Genomic DNA, 16,617 nt, shown 5'->3' on the forward strand with positions numbered 1-16,617 from the left:
TTCTATCTGAGAAAAAATTATCTGGAGTCTACTTCAGGTATAAAAATATCTATGTAAACATTTCCAAGAAAAAAATCCTTAATCGTCTAGATTTTGTTGCATATTTGGGATATATATATATATATATATATATATATATATATATATATATATATATATATATATATATATATCTTCCCATTGTTTCTTTGTGAATTGCTTATCCAATCTCTCTTCCCAATCCTTTCTAACCTCCTCTGATTGGTTGTTAATAGTTATCATGCAATATTTTATATGCTCTAGTAATTATTCCTTTTTAATTTTTTTTCTATCAATGATTTATTGTGCAGAGTTTGATAGGAGTATAGTATGGGTAATTTGTCTATACATGTAGACACAATGGAAATATCAGTATACATGAGAAGTAGGGTTTTAGTAGCAATGTATACAGATAGAATTCTAATCTTATTTCTAATTTTAAGTTTTAGTAGTTTTAATTCTTTAGACTATAGAAAGGAAGAGTTCAAGGGGTATTGAAGAATATCTTAGTCTGAAATATAACTACCAGGGTTTTAGATGAAATTATAACTATTTGGTGGGCTATTCTTTTAGATACTATCCCAATGAACACTATCTCATCAAAATATTAAATATGGCTGGATTCAAGTTAATATCAATTAATATAAATGGATTAAATAGCAACAATAAAATGAAAGCTTTAATGAGATATCTGAAACTAAACAAGTGACATTACATTTCTGCAAGAAACACATTTAATAGAAAAAATGTGCATTTTTTTGAACAATTCAGTTTATAAGATTTTATTATCTATTTCTTTTAAGAAAAAATAAGAGCTGTTGCTATTTTATGGAACATATCCCTGTAATGCTCAAAATTATTAACACTATTAATGATACAAAAGGAATGCACACAATTATAATTATTCAATATAATAATATGTTTTATGAATGGGCTAATTTTTATTGGATTCTTGGAACTGGAGCTGTAGTTGCAAAGGATTGTTTAAAAATATTATTGAGTCATCGGTAGGGTAGTTTAATAATAGCTGGTGACTTTAATTGTATAACTAGTACAGATGACACAAACAAGCAAAAGAAAAAAAATCAGAATTTCAGCTCCAGCCAAAATTTTGAACATATGGATTAATAATAATAACCTTACTGACTTAATAACAAAAGAAGGAGATAAGTCATTATTTTTTTAATCATTTCTCTTTATGGATAAGGGACACATTCTCAGATTGACAGTATTTATACTTCTACAGATTTATTTAATAAAGTTAATGATTATAAAAATATTTTTTTGCCCTTCATCAGATCATAATGCACTGAATATTAACTTAACTATGGATCCAAGAAAACATCAGCTTATTTACAGAATTCCAGCATGTATGATGCAATTAAAGGAGGTTAAAGGCTATCTTAAAAAAACAAATAGAATTCCTTTCCTTTAACAATGAAGGAAGTGTAAACAAAGTTATATTATGGCACTCAGTAAAGACAAGTAAAACATGGAATAATAAAGCAAAAGGAAAATGATGCACCACCAAAAAATGAGTAACAACAGTAATATAAAAAACATGTACTGCATGGCTGAAAATGAAATAAAATATTTTTAATAAAATGATAGGCACTTTCACATTCCAAAAAAGACACTTCTTCTGATCATATATAACACAACATTAAAAGCAATTAAATAATCAGCATCCAATACAAAATAACCAATGTTCTCACTTAATAAAACTACATGATTTCAAGTACAGTTTCAAGGGAACCACTTCATTAAGTCCATCCCCTTTTTCAGCCTAAAATCTAATAATCCACCTAAGTTCTGCCTGCTCGACCCTATTATCAATGTCTCCTATTCTGGGATCATCCTCCACAATCTGTATAACCATAAACTTAAATAGATGTGCTGATCCACATGTACTAATGTGTCTGGCCAAGGCATTTCTCTCATCAGACTGCCTAATATTGTATACATGTTCATGTTCCTGTTATTTTATAGAATGATCTGCCTAATCTACTTAGAAAGAGTTGCAGGCTTCACATTTTGCTAAGTAAAATAATTATTGGGTATTGCAGTCAGCAAAGATGTTAAACCTATATAAATAAGGATACATGCAGTGGGGGAGAATAAAGAGGTTACCGAGATCACTGTACATATAAACATCAAGTTGCATGATTAAATAAACCAATATCTTTATCAGAAATTAGAGATAGATTGAAAAATGTAAAAAGGGTAAGGCTCCAGGATTAGATGGTTTAAGTGTAGAATTATTTAACATTTTCCATTAAACACAATACAATTACATGGTGAAGTTTTTGGAATAATTCAAAAAGATAAGATAATTCCCCCATTATAGAAGAATTCCTTAATATCACTTACTTTTAAGCAAGGTAAAGAAACAATCTAGTCTTGTCATACAGGCCCATTTCTATTTTAAATGTAGATTATAAAATTTTTTATTCTGTTTTTCTGTGAGACTAAGGGGTGGTATAGATAAATTTGTTAACAAATATCAAATGGGACTTGTTTAAAATACATTAACATATGATAATGTTAAAAAGGCTTTGATAATTTTAGATTTAGCAGGTGATTTATATAAAAAATGCTTTGATTACTTTAGCTATTGATATAGCTTTTGATTGTATCAATTGGATTTATTTATTTAAAACTTTAGAAGCATTTGGATTTTCACAGCAGTTTGATGAAATGTTAAGAAATATATATATATGGATTCTAAAGCATATGTTAAAACTGGTGCTTATATATCAGAAAGAATTATATTACATAAGGATACAAAGCAAGTATGGCGTTTAGCTCCTCTATTATTTGCTCTAGTTATTGAACCTTTAGCTAATAGAATAAGAACTAATGGGATAATTGAAGCTTTTTATATAAGTAAGAATTATCAATCTTAAATATAACTCTTTACTAATAACAGCATTAAAAAGCTGGAGTTTTTATATACCTTACATGTCATCCAATCAGTTAATATTATCTGTTAAAGAGAAATTTGACAATTTTCTGAATAACATATATAAAAAGGAACAAAACTTTATTCCTTAATTTTATTTATTTATTTAATTTTGTAAAATATTATATAAACTACTTGAAGAATGAGGCATTACATAAAATGAATCTTTACTATCCTTTTGAGACACAGCTGTTCTGTCCACTTATAATAATAAGAAAACTGTACTAATTGGCTAAGGTTGTGAAATTATTATTTAAAATTTAAGCACAGGATTGTTGCCTGAGATGCCTCATGGTATTCTCCCAGAATTCAGACAACAGGGTAATAAAAAAATAAGCTCATGGGTACTATCTGACTGAATGTTGGGGGGTTTATATATTTTACATCATGAGCTACTTCTGACAAGCTAAGGACCCAAAATTCATTTAAGCAGGCTAGAAGAATGTCTATAAACCCCAAATCACAGATTCTAACTACATATTTGAGATATTTAGTCTATCTGGTCTGCTTTTTCTTCACTGATTTCAACTTCCCCCACACTGACTTAAATACTAAGATTCTATATTTATATGTGCTTCAAACTAGGGTTGAGTCTAACATCCACATGAGGTCTATGTCTGCTCCAAGTAACTGCACCTTTTCAGCTAACAGATTCTTCACATGACTACTCATTTAATAACTTTTTATTTTCTACAAAATACGTGATTAAGCCTCCTCACCTTTTATCCTCTGAAGATCACAAAATTAACAAACTGAATCTCTCTTAACAGGGCTTCATATTTACATCTCTAGTGCCTTATTTGGCCATCCAATGCATGTCAGTTCTATGGTGAATTTTTTACATCTATGCAGAGATCACTGACTACACCAAAGGTTCACACAGGCCCACTGTCTACTTTGGTTCTTCACATGGGATTATAATGTCCATGCATCATACAGTCCTGATAGGTTTGGTCATCGTAATGTATGGGGACTGCACACAGATCTCTTTCTTAGTGTTTGGTTGTCAGCTTTTCATTAATTTCTTTATTATTAATATATACATATGAATGTATTTATTTAATATAAGTTGAATTAGTAAATACGATTCCCTACCTCTAAATGCTTTATTCCATCTGAGCATTAATTGCACATGTAGGAATGGAGGGCATGTGCATCTGGCCCAGGCTGAAAATACATGTTTGATTTACAATAGCAAAAAATAAAAATAAAAACAGAAGGAAAGTAAATTCTTTTTCAACAGGCAGTACGATTTGTAATTCAGGTGAGCATGCATTCTAACAATTATGTGAATCCATAGAGCAACCTGTTACTATGTAATGCCCAATGTCTGTGAACATGCAAACATTATATCAAGCCTTTTTTTCAAAATGTAAAAATATGTACTGCCTATGGTCTGGGACATGACTGAAAAGGGAACCCCAGATCAACACATTTACCTAGGGAAAAAAAGGAAATACATCAGCTATATTTACAATAATGTTCAGGAATCCTATGCTCTCACTTATCAGAACGTATCACATGATTACAGATTTTTTATTACTTCTACTTCATACATAGTATATGAACCAAGATGACAGACACAAACATCAGTTCTTCTTCAAGATCATCTCTATCTTTGAGAAACTGATACTCAAAATGGATGCAACATGCACGTAACCATTAACATCAAAGCAGATACGCTATAACATTCAACTTTTAAAGTTTTGACCCAGAAAAGAGAATCATTTTTTAAACATTGTCTTATGGTCCAGATAAAAAGCCATTTTCTCTGAAAGAAAAAACAGAATGATAATCAATACTAGCTTGGTAAGTTATAGTATTTCCTTGAAGACTATTCCCTTAAATACTTGTGTTTGGACTGATACTGCTCTAATATGGCAAATTCCATTGTAACTACAGAACAGTCTTAAGTAAAATGTCCATTAATTATGTTTCAGTGTGTCTTTAAAGAATGAACCAAAACATAAAGTAACATACACTAATGAAAGCAACAACTTATACAGATAGCAAATCCTAATGTTTTTTAATAGGTTATGCAGAAATTTCAGAACAGTATATCCTCTTCAAATACAATCACTGGATGTAGGCTGATGGTCTTGATTTCATATGCATGTCAGTTTGATACAATTATATCTCAGGATTACACTGAATCATCTTGCAAAGCTGATCAAGAAAGGTGAAATGTAGGGACATTTTTACACTGTGGCTCAGACAGAGAATCAGTGTGACGTCCTTTTAATATTAACAGAAGACACTATCTTAAAGTTAACTCAAGAAAAAAAGTCCAAATCTAGCATACTTTACAATTTTCTGAACAACATAAATTCATGTTCCCCCTCTGTGTGTGTGTGTGTGTGTGTGTGTGTGTGTGTGTGTGTGTATATATATATATATATGTGTGTGTGTGTGTGTGTGTATGTCCGTGTGCTTGCTCTCCCATGCTCACACTCTCTCTCTGTCTATCTATATATGCATATATATTTATATGCAGCAGTTGTAAAAGTTTGCTTATTTTTTTTTGATTGATATGATAGATCCACAAAATTTATTTAAACATCTTTCTTGCACAAAAAAGACTTGGAAGAAGATGTATACAAGTTCAGATAATCTACAATTTACAAGAATTTTAGAAAGGACATACCAGGAATGCTTTGAACTCATTAATACCAAATAACCAAGTATGATGTGTTACTTTATAACAGCATTAGAATAAAGCACATTATATTTATTATTAATTTACTGTATTTTTGAGCAGATTTGTAGGACTGCAACAAAAGGCCACACTTCAAATAAAAAAATAAACCTAGAGATGCTTTAACAGGGTGTGCCATTCTATCTGGCTATTAAGAAGAGTTATAAAATAATTAACTACAAAATCCTAAAGCAAAAAAAGAAAAACAAATTAGCTGCATTTTCCTGAAATACTAAAAAAAATAAATAAATAAAAAAGATAAAAAAAAAAACACAAAAACGATCACATCCCTTAAATTTAATATGCACCTCTCAGGTTGTTTCACTTTAGGTTTCACAAAAGTGCAGTTAATGTGGTTCAGTACTCCAAGATAAAAGGAGACCTGTGTATATGTCCTAGATTCAGTTCCATAAGAGAGAGCTTTACAGAGATAGAGCAATGTATCTTTAATCACTTCTTTGGAAAAGATTGATATATGATTGCTTACATCTGTGCATAAAGTGCATTATTTAATGTGATTTATGATTTTCCCAGCTATTTGATTACATAACTTTGGATCATGCTATCTTTTTTAAATTATTAGCTGGATTGCTGGATTTTATTTATTTTTTTAATTTTAGTATAGATTCAAAATAAATTATAAGTAAAACAAAGAGCTGTACTTCTTGTCTTTGAACAGGAGCCATCTTGTTCACATCTTCAGTAGGCTGTACTTCCTTCTTGTCAATTTCCTGCATTATTTAAAGAAACCAGAAGTTGCTCACATTATTCGTATGAACTACGTATATATGGGCTATTATTAACTAGTACAGTATGTCTCATGAGGACTGACTGATCAAAGCCCATTTGATTGGAGCCAGTAGATTATACAGAGCTTCAAAACGTTGTTTTCTTTTTAAAGGCTTTGTCTCATACTCTCATGCATGCAGAGACCCTGCACCCCATATTTATTATAACTAACTCAAAAGTTGCCAAATCTCAGAGCTAGTTATATTTTTTCTTAAGTTTGGAAGCTCTGGTTGGTTGGTTAGCCCAAATGGGCTTTAGTCAGTTCAACATTGCTCTGATGACTGAACACCATTATGAACAGCAGATTAACACAATGCTTCTCATGATTCTCAATGACTACTGAATAGTAACAGCTCTTACCAGTGAACTTGCATGTAATTCATAGATAGAAGTCTCATTAACCTGGAAGACAAGGCAGCCATGATGTGTTTACAATGATGCAGACAACATTTCATTGCATAAGCTGCTTGGACTTCATATGCCATTTTCTTGTGTACTATAAAACTGCAGAGTGTGTGTGTGGTTGTACACCTATGTATCATTTCATGTCTGCATCAGGCAGAAATATGAAGCCACTTACATTTTCCTTGCTTGATAGAGTTCCCTCCATCCATTTAAAAGAAACATATTTGATTCTGTATTGCAATGTTTGTGCTTGTTCTTTGTCACAGTATTCAACAATGTATAATCCATAACAGGCAAAGTAAAATGAAAAAGGATTAATAAAATTAATGGAAGATATTTGAAAGGAGGGATAGACTTGGAGAAACAGACAATTGAGTATTTGGAGCCTGGAAAGATGCGTACATGCACACATTAACAATGCAGATGAACTGCAATATTTATTACCCACGTTACATGATCTGCACACTTTTTTGTTAGTTACTTATTCACCTTGTGTGGCTTATTTATTTTTTATTAACTGTGCTGATCCCAGTAACCTATGACACTTCTCACAGGAGACATGAGGAGATACTTAGGAAATGTGCCCAGGATGTTGGGGAAGCTGCCCTGCTCTTCCCACAGAGGTATACATGTATTCCTATGTTGTTAGATGAGCAGTACACTTCCCATTAATGATACCGGTGACTGCTTCATTTAATATCAAAAGTCACTCTAAAATGCTGAATCAGCATACAGCTGAAAGTTTGAAAATTCCAGTTCACACAACTTTAGGGAATATGAAAAACATTTTTTCCCAAAAGTTGTGTAACCTAGGAGTTAGAATAAAGTAGTTAGAATAATTTAATAAATGATGTTTAATGTAAAAAGAGACTTACTCTTCAAAAATTATCACTGTTGTGGGATATTCAGCTTTATTGCAGTTTGGCATTTTAGTTTCTGTCCTCTGGTATTTAATGAAATAGTTACTGCATGTGAAAGCAATGGTTAATGCTATGAACTTGCTTCTGGGTGCTGAGAAAACAAATTCTTCAGTTTGTGGCTCACTGGTATACAGAGACATGAAGTCTATTATTTTGTGAAAAAAATCAGAATGTACTGCTGTCTAATAGGACATCTTAAATTAAAATTTCCCTGTGAGTTCAACAAATGAAGAGAAACTGGCTATCATGAAGGTCTCAGTGGTATGTTATTATAAAGAGAATTGATGAGGAAGTTTTTTGTGGTCATACCAATATACAAGTTAGATTCCATGTATTAGTACTGTAATAACTACTAACCGTCTAGACAGTGCAGCAGTAAAACATTACGTGGGCATAAATAATCTAACTCAATTACTTAACTACTGACTGGTATTTTGGTGGATTATGGGATTTTCTCTAAATTAATTGCTTCTAGTCATAAATGATCCACGTTGTGTACTTAATTGTTAAGTGGCTTTTTGGTGGATGTCAGCATTTTCTCTAAATTGATTCTTTCAGGGTGGGTTTATTTCCAGAAGGGTGTTTCATATGGTAATGAAGCTATAACTGTGGAGTGAGATTAGGTTCAGAAATTGAGTCAAGTGGGTCTGGTTCCAGTGTCTGATGAAAGATTTACTATTTTTTTTTATTTTACCATTTTAATAAGGGAATGCAAGTTTATAACTGTAGTTTGGTGTACCAAATTGGTATAAATTTGTTGTAGCTAAATGTACTTATGGCACCTGTTTCTCAACAGCCACAATTCTGCAGAATTATTACAGTGGTGACTGGGGCTAGACAAGAACATTTTGCAAAGCAGCACATTCTGAATTGTTTGCAATAGAAGGATCCAGAGGCTTCTTCTTCATAGTGCAATGCACTATAGGACTTGTTGCATAAAACTGGACTTTTTTCCCAGGGTACATGGCTGGACTTAGGTCACCTAGGTTACAGCACTTACTTCTTTTTCAGGGGTACTTTTTGATATCTATTACTATAAAAAATAAATACATGAAATGAGCCTCTACAAAAAGAAACAAGAGTAGCACCCTAGGGGTGGCATCATGCAGATTTGGTCATTCGATTTGATGGTTTTCTGCTCGTCCTGTCTTTGATCTGTCTTGACAATGAATTAGGTAGATTGTGGACAGGAGAAAAAAAGAAGTCAACAAATTCAAATGGAGAGAATCTGGCAGAAAAAGAAAGCTTTTTTTCTTTAATAAAAATCAACTAGTGCACTAGATCCAAAAGGTGTAACATAAGCGATGTGTACAGTATAATGAAGAAATCAGTTTTCTGATTTCTCTGAGGCATTTGCTGATGAAGTGTGTATTTATTAATGTGTGCCAAAATACTGGAAGTGTATTAAGTTACTAATTTCTAAGATGGGAGAAGAAAGGGATTGCATTTTAAAGATTAAGCAACAAAGATATTAATAATGCACTTTAGTTCAAGAAATGATGCAAAATATAAATTCAGAAATTTCGAAAAGTTTGGGAATTGCAAGTGCAGCTATTATCTTTCTGACAAAAATAAATGTATTTAATCAAAAAAAGGTTTATGAGTTACAGTATATTAGTCTTCAGAGAAAACAAACAAAACTGATGGGAATTCTTGATGGAGTATTGATAAGCTAGACTAAACCAAGTAAAGAAAATAATATAGTAATCATAAGGGTGAGGTATAGATATGGCACAATCAGCACTATGTAGTTGAATGAAATAATTGATATGAGAGTTAAAGGAAGTGAACAAATGGTATCAAGCTTTCATCTGATTTCGAGCTGCTGGATACCACTTGGCTGTAAAGCTGGGAAGAAGGCAGGAAAAAGATTCAGTCTAATGAAATGGAAGGGAATATGAAGTAATTTGTCAGGAAGTAAAAGAAATGGGAACTGCACAAGTGGATGCTATGTGATTGGCTGCTCTATTATCCAATGATAGAAAGAAAGGAATTATAAGAAGAAGGCAGGTACAGAAAACAGACAGTAGATGATAAAGAGGAACGTTATCAGATCATTATGTGTATAAGAAATGGATACTAAGATATTCAAGTCGAGACACAAAAATATTATATTACCTTATTGTTCAAAACCAGGTCTGGAAGTGATCCTGATATACTCTTTCTCCGCTCATTTTGTTTTTCTGCATGCATGGTGCTAAAATCTGGTGTGGCTGTAGGTTGGACATAATGAGATGGGAAAAGCCCAGATCGATTACCAATTGAGCCAAATTGCCAACCTGGAAGAATTTTACAGAATAACCAAATTAAAATTATGTTGTTTAAAGCAGTGACTAGTTTCATGATGAAACTTACCTATGTTTGGCTATTACTTGTAATATGAAATACAGGCTAATACCATAAAAACAGTACCATACACTTTTAAACAAGAATCCATGGCTGTAGTAAAGCCCTGCTCTGAATTTCAGTTCTATTTTTTAGCAAACTTGTTTATAACAAAATATCATGCCTTTTTCAAAATTATAAAGGCCAGAACAGGCTAACATCTGTAAAGGTTTCCAAAAGGAAAAGGAACCATGCTCTGTAACTGTGAAAATTTAAAATAAATGAAATCAAATGTCTAAAAATACTTAAACTGAAAATGAATGAAAATTACATAAGACCATTATATGAGTTTACCAAAATATTTTCTTTATTACAAAGCAGAATGTCAAATGAAAGCAAAATACCATTAATAAACTGAAAAAAACACTCTCCCAGTGTCTGATGAGCTAGGTGATACTAGTCTTGCATTACGGCAGTGAAATTTACAGCTCTGTTCAGATGCAGAGCAATGCTTGGGATACTGAGTTTATGTATTCTCAAAGTGAAATGAATTGCTAAATTGTTAACCGGTTCCTTAATGGAGAACTATATTAAAGCTGCATATCCCAATCCCAGTATTTTTTCTACAGTTAAAGGTCTGTTAGTTCAGCTATTCAGCATGACAATGCAGCGAGAGTCTAATTGGGAAGAATAGGAAGAATACTTTAAATTTATGATATACCTCATGGTCCTTTCAGCTATGTAGATGATCTACTGAAAAACCTGGATTTATTGTTACTACAATGTAAGAGTTATGTAACAGACAAGTGTATTTTGAAGTTATTAAAATAGTTCCACTTTACTGAATCAAGGAGTCCCCTTCATAGAATGCTGACTCAGGAATATCAAGTCTTGAAAGTTTTCCTATTATAACTGTCCATTCACACAGCCTTACAAGAATCTCTCTTCTGTATAGGTGTGGGTCTTTGGAATTAACAATACAAGAAGCAGAGGGAAATGCAACCATTGCTCCTCCCCATGAACGGGGCTGCATGGTGCATGCCACCAGCAAAAATCCCTTTTGTTGGTCAGGACTATTATGTTTTCAGATTATGCCACTCGATATTCTTTGATTAGACAGCAACATCTTGGTTTTATAAATCAGATCCTTTTAAAAACTGAATTTACATGCTGTACATCAAATCTCATATTGAGTCTGTAAGTGCAAATAGTGAGGAAAATGCACTTAAAACATAAACACTATTTTAAAAATAGGCTTTAAAAGGGAATTTTTATTCAATTTTTTGCAGTCCTTCTGCAAACATAAATGTAGATCAAGCTGATTCAGAAATGTGACCACGGGCATGCCACATTTTGTTTTCATGTGTAATAAAATGAGACAACTCATAAAAGCCCATTGTTTTATTTCTCTCTGTTTTTATTCAGATTTGGTGATTAAAATGTATGCCAGGCAAAGACACTTTTGTTTTCATAAGAAAGATATTGAAGCTCAAAACAATATAGGAAATAAATAGGCATAATAAAAATCTACGGTGTAAGCAGGAAACAAAGTACAGATTAAGAATTAGAAAGTGCAAATACGTTAGGATATTTACCAAAATAACATTGTTGGTGCAATTAGAAAGTCTAGTCTGGTCTAGTATAGCAAATCTGAATACTTTCTGTGAAGGAAATGTAGCACAGAAGTATGATAAGTTACTTTTTTCTTCAGTATTGCTAAATAATATAGGTTGCAAGAGTGAATTCAATAACATGTTATATTGTATGGAGAGGCAATGTTATAAAAGGAAATCCTGCTATATAATGCAAATATAATACACATAATCCTTTCATTACATCCCCAGATAGGAAAAAATACCTTTGTTATAAAAGGTACATATGCAGTATCTGGAGTGATACTATTACTGCACAAAATTTGGAAAAAGATCAATATGTTAAGTGCTTCCTTAGTGCGAGACCTATACATAACAGCACTTAGGGTGCTTAACAAAATCCATCATAAAGGCTGTTAAGATTAGATCTTACACTATGGACCAACAGCTGACAGTGCTGGCTATCAAGGAACAGTGGCAAAAGGTAAAACAGCTTCTAAAAGCTGTTGAAACTTCACCTTGCAACAAAGAAAGTGTGTCAGAACAAAGTATCTTATACCTTTTAAAACCTTTTTTAAAATTCTGCATGAGGAGCATTTTTGGTCTGTTGTCTCTATCAGTTGTCTCTGATTATGAAAAATGTCCTTATGCTTGTCTCAAATTTTTTGTATGTCCCTCATAAAATGTTTGATTTTCGTGTAGTTATTTATTTATTTTAAATTTGTTTACAGCGAAAGTCCGACTGGGCAAAAAGCCCATTTTCAGTAGAGACCTGGAGAGAAAAGCTCCACTACACTACATTTAAATACAATACTAGAAATAGTATTAAGTAACACCAGAGAAAATAATTAATTTTCATGGAGAAAGAAAATGTACATACAGTAATAAGGAAAATTACATAGTAGAACAAGAATACTGAACAGCATGTAGGATTCTGTGCTATGCAGAGTATTTTTGCAAAAATATAACATTATCTTAACCTAATGTTGTTGTTGTTATTGTTATTGTATTTCAGCTTTTCCTGGTTAGGAGTCGCCACAGTGGAACTCCGGTCCACTAATGATTGGCAGTAGATTTTGACGAACGCTGCAGTGCCAGCTCGACGTTCAACCTTCAACTAAGGCACGCTCATTTATGCATGTCTTTCAAATGCCCATCTAACCACAAGGAGGACATGTAGACATCACACAGAAGGCACTCCCCACACTCCAGCCGAGAATCGAATGGGACAACCTCTTGCTGTGAGGCAACAAAGCTACCGCTGCACTACCGCAGATGACTAACCTAATGAAAGACAAAAAATGATATTATTCCTAACCTAATAAATTAAGACATCACAACAAGGAGAAAGTTACTGTCAGCTGCCTGTCGGGTGGCAGGATCCCCACATAACGCATGCACTCAGGTAATTCCACATCAAGTAGAAATACGACGCTGTCATTGTCCATGTTGGTGTGAATGACCTGAGTTGTACCTCCCTGGACTACATCAAAAGAGACATGGAGGAGCTGTCCGATCTTGAAGCCCAGGCCGGTATGACCCTAGCCCTGAGTAGCATCCTGCCATCACCCAGAATGATACCACAGTACAAGGACAAATGATTGACTTCAACAATTGGCTAAGCTTCTGGTGTCATTCTAAGGGGATCCAGTTTCTGTCTGTCTGAGATGACATGATCGACAGACCATGATGCTTTGCTAGAGATGGCCTGTAGCTGTTGCCCTTGGGATTCCAGATACTGGCTAAGGCTCTTGCCACCCCTATAGTGCCCTTTTTAGGCAAGGTTCAAATGACAAATTCACCACTGTAACAGGTACAAGCAAGCAAAATCTGATGGTAATGCTACTCAATGCTAGAAGTCTAAACCTCAAAATGCACTCACTCGAGGCACTCCTTAAAATGGAGAACATTGACATCTGTGCAGTGACAGAGACCTGGTTCAAGGCTCCAGAGAGCACCCCTGCATTACCAGGCTATAATTCATACCACACCTTTCGGCCACCTAACCTAGACCAAAACACTAAAGGTGGAGGCATGTCCATATTCATTAAGGATATCCACACCTCCAGGCTAGTTGCTCAGCATAATGCATCTGAGATTATCCAAGTGCAACTAACTCTGAGCAAGACTGCAATCCAAATTGTAGCTTGCTACAGATCCCCCACCATGCCCCTGGATTTCTGCTCCTCATTTCTTGATACACTGGAAAATATTAGAGTACAACCTATCACCATTAATAATGGGTGATTTCAACTACCCCATCATTAACTGGGAAAACTGCTCATGCACCAACTCTTTTGCTCAACGTTTTCTGGAATTCATAAATTCCAATGCTTTGGATCAACTTTTCCACACCCCCACCAGGGGCAGCAATATCCTAGACCCAGTCTTTACCAGCATGGGCAACTGATGTTTTACACCAGAGGTCAATTCCTTGTTGGTCAGATCCCACCACAAGCTAATTACCCTATACATCCACATCCCATCCCCACCCCACCATTAGGGAAACGACCGTAAAAAATTTCTCCAAAGCCAACTTCATGCTTCTTAAGACAGAAGTAGCAAACTTCACAACATTCATGCAGATAGACAATAGAGGTACGACTGCTGAATCCTACACAAATGCACTTTATAAGCACTTACACGAGTGCATGGATCATTCCTGACAGAACCAAGATGCTATCCTCCAAAAAGAGGAAGCCAATCTGGTTATCTCCTGCCATAAATAAACTCTACGACAGAAGATAGAAACTGTTGCAAAAAAGAGTAATATCCCATGATTGGAGGAACTCCCTGGTCAGCCTCAGTAAGAAGCTGAGATCCCTCATAAAATCCTCCAAAGCTAGTTATGAAAACAAAATCACCACTGATTCTAAAGACAACCACAAAGCATTTTATAGCTATGTCCAGAATCTCAATGGCAACACTCAGATCTGCTCTGAGTTACAGGACAATGGCACTAAATATACAAAACCAACTGATATTGCCAACATCCTGGCAGATAGGTTCAGTGCTACCTTCACCCCCCCCCCTCACCCCCTAAAGAGCCCATCTCTATAGAGGAAGAATGCAAAGTTCCTGTAATCACGGCTGCACAGGTAAAAACCACATGCTCCAAAGCCAAGAACACAGCATCCATGGGAACTGACCACATCCCAGATTGCATTCTACACGAACTACAGAACAAACTGGAACCCCACCTAAGTACCATGTTCAATAATAGCCTCAGCTCAGGTTTTATGCCCACTGAATGGCGCACAGTGACGGTTATCCCACTCCACAAAGGGGGAGCCACCATGGACCCCGGGAACTACCACCCATTAGCCTGACGAGCCTGGTCTGCAAGGCTATGGAATGTATCATCATGGAACTTATAAACAATGACACTGGTAATCTCCAAACTCTGGACCCCACCCAGTTTGGGTTTGTAAAAGGCAGATCATGTCTCCTAAACCTGATAGGCCTCTTTGAAGTGGTTACCAAAGCCGTAGATGAGGGTAAGGTGGTTCACACAGCCTATCTAGATCTCACCAAGGATTTTGAAACCATCCCCCACTTTGGAATTATAGATAAACTCACTAAACTAGGTATAAATCCCTATGTCACAAGAAGGGTTGCCAACTGCTCACTGACAACCCACACTGTGAAAGTAGCAGACTCCAAATCCGACTTCAGACCAGTGATAAGTGGAGTACCACAGGCTTCAGTCCTGGGTCCTCTCCTGTTTGGTATCAACTTTTCTGAAGTTTAGGCTAACACAGAAACTCTTTTGCTAATGAAGTTCACAGATGACTGCAAACTAGGAGCGAGCCGTAAATGAAACTTCTAATGATGTGGACATCCTACAAAAGGGCCTCACTGAGACAGATGCCTGGTGTCAAAGCTCAATGTCAAAAAGTGCATTGTCATCCCTTTTGGTAAAAACTCTGTACCTATGAACTACCACATAGGCGATAGTCTACTTAACACCGAAAGTGTGATAAGAGACCTTGGGACACAGGTGGACAGTAGTCTCTCCTTTGATAATCACATTGCCACAGTAGTCAGGAAATCCTTCTACATGGCACACCTCATCACAAAAGGTTTCTCATCCAGGAAAAAAGAGGTCATTGTTCAACTCTACTCGTCACTCATTAGACCCATTATAGAATACAGCACCTCTTTTGGTATGTACATCACAAGACATCTACAACAAATGGAAAGGCCACAGAAGTATCTCACAAAGAGGATTACCGGCCTCAAACAGATGCCCTACACAGACCATCTAAAAAAACTCCAGCTTTACTCGGTCATTTATTGCCTAATCAGAGGTGATCTCTGCCTAACATATAAAGCTATGTCAAACCCAGAGCTGTTGGACATGCTCCACTTAAAGAAATCCCAATCCCTCTAAGCTACACACTCTAGGGACCTAAACCTTGTCACCACAATAAACAGAACATGCTGGAGGGATAGAGTCCTGTCCCAGAGACTTTCCATACCCTGGAACAAACTACCTATCTATATCAAACAAAGCTCCTCATTAGCGCTCTTCAAGAAAAATCTTGATGATTGGATGGGAGATAGGAAATTCACCCCGGGGATCAATTCTGCATCTCTGCTCAACAGGGGCATAGGAAAATAATTTTCTTTGGTGGCAAAAGCCAGGGTACCTTTTATGCTAGGCTTATATAGGCCCTACGGCCAATAGCCTAGTACCTATCTATGAACCTATGAACATGACACATAAGAAAATAGACTATATACAGTAATATATGATCAGCAGAGCATTTTGCAAAAAAAGCTTTACATTCACAACAGGTCATATGATAAGTGTAGACTATATACATTATTCCATGATCAGTAGTATGTTTTTACAAAAACATAAAGCATCACATTGTTCTTACCTAGTAAAAGACAAGTTTTATCAAC

General features: G+C 34.8%; 1 protein-coding gene across 3 annotated transcripts in view; it reads right to left on the reverse strand.

The window, feature by feature from the left end:
• Window positions 1–16,617, reverse strand: part of MYO15B (myosin XVB) — a 1,190,858-nt gene that overhangs the window by 358,940 nt on the left and 815,301 nt on the right. For 2 of the 3 annotated variants that reach the window (XM_044084949.1, XM_044084948.1), the window contains exons 28-29: window positions 9,908–10,068; window positions 6,338–6,406 (exon numbers count right to left, since the gene is read on the reverse strand). In XM_044084949.1, coding sequence (XP_043940884.1) covers window positions 6,338–6,406; window positions 9,908–10,068 — 230 coding nt within the window. The remainder of the gene's footprint in view (window positions 1–6,337; window positions 6,407–9,907; window positions 10,069–16,617) is intronic. The other variant, XM_044084950.1, reaches the window with a different exon arrangement.

The sequence above is a fragment of the Protopterus annectens genome, chromosome 10.part0 (assembly GCF_019279795.1).
Source record: "Protopterus annectens isolate FY-2018-M chromosome 10.part0, PAN1.0, whole genome shotgun sequence".
Lineage (NCBI taxonomy): Eukaryota > Metazoa > Chordata > Ceratodontiformes > Protopteridae > Protopterus > Protopterus annectens.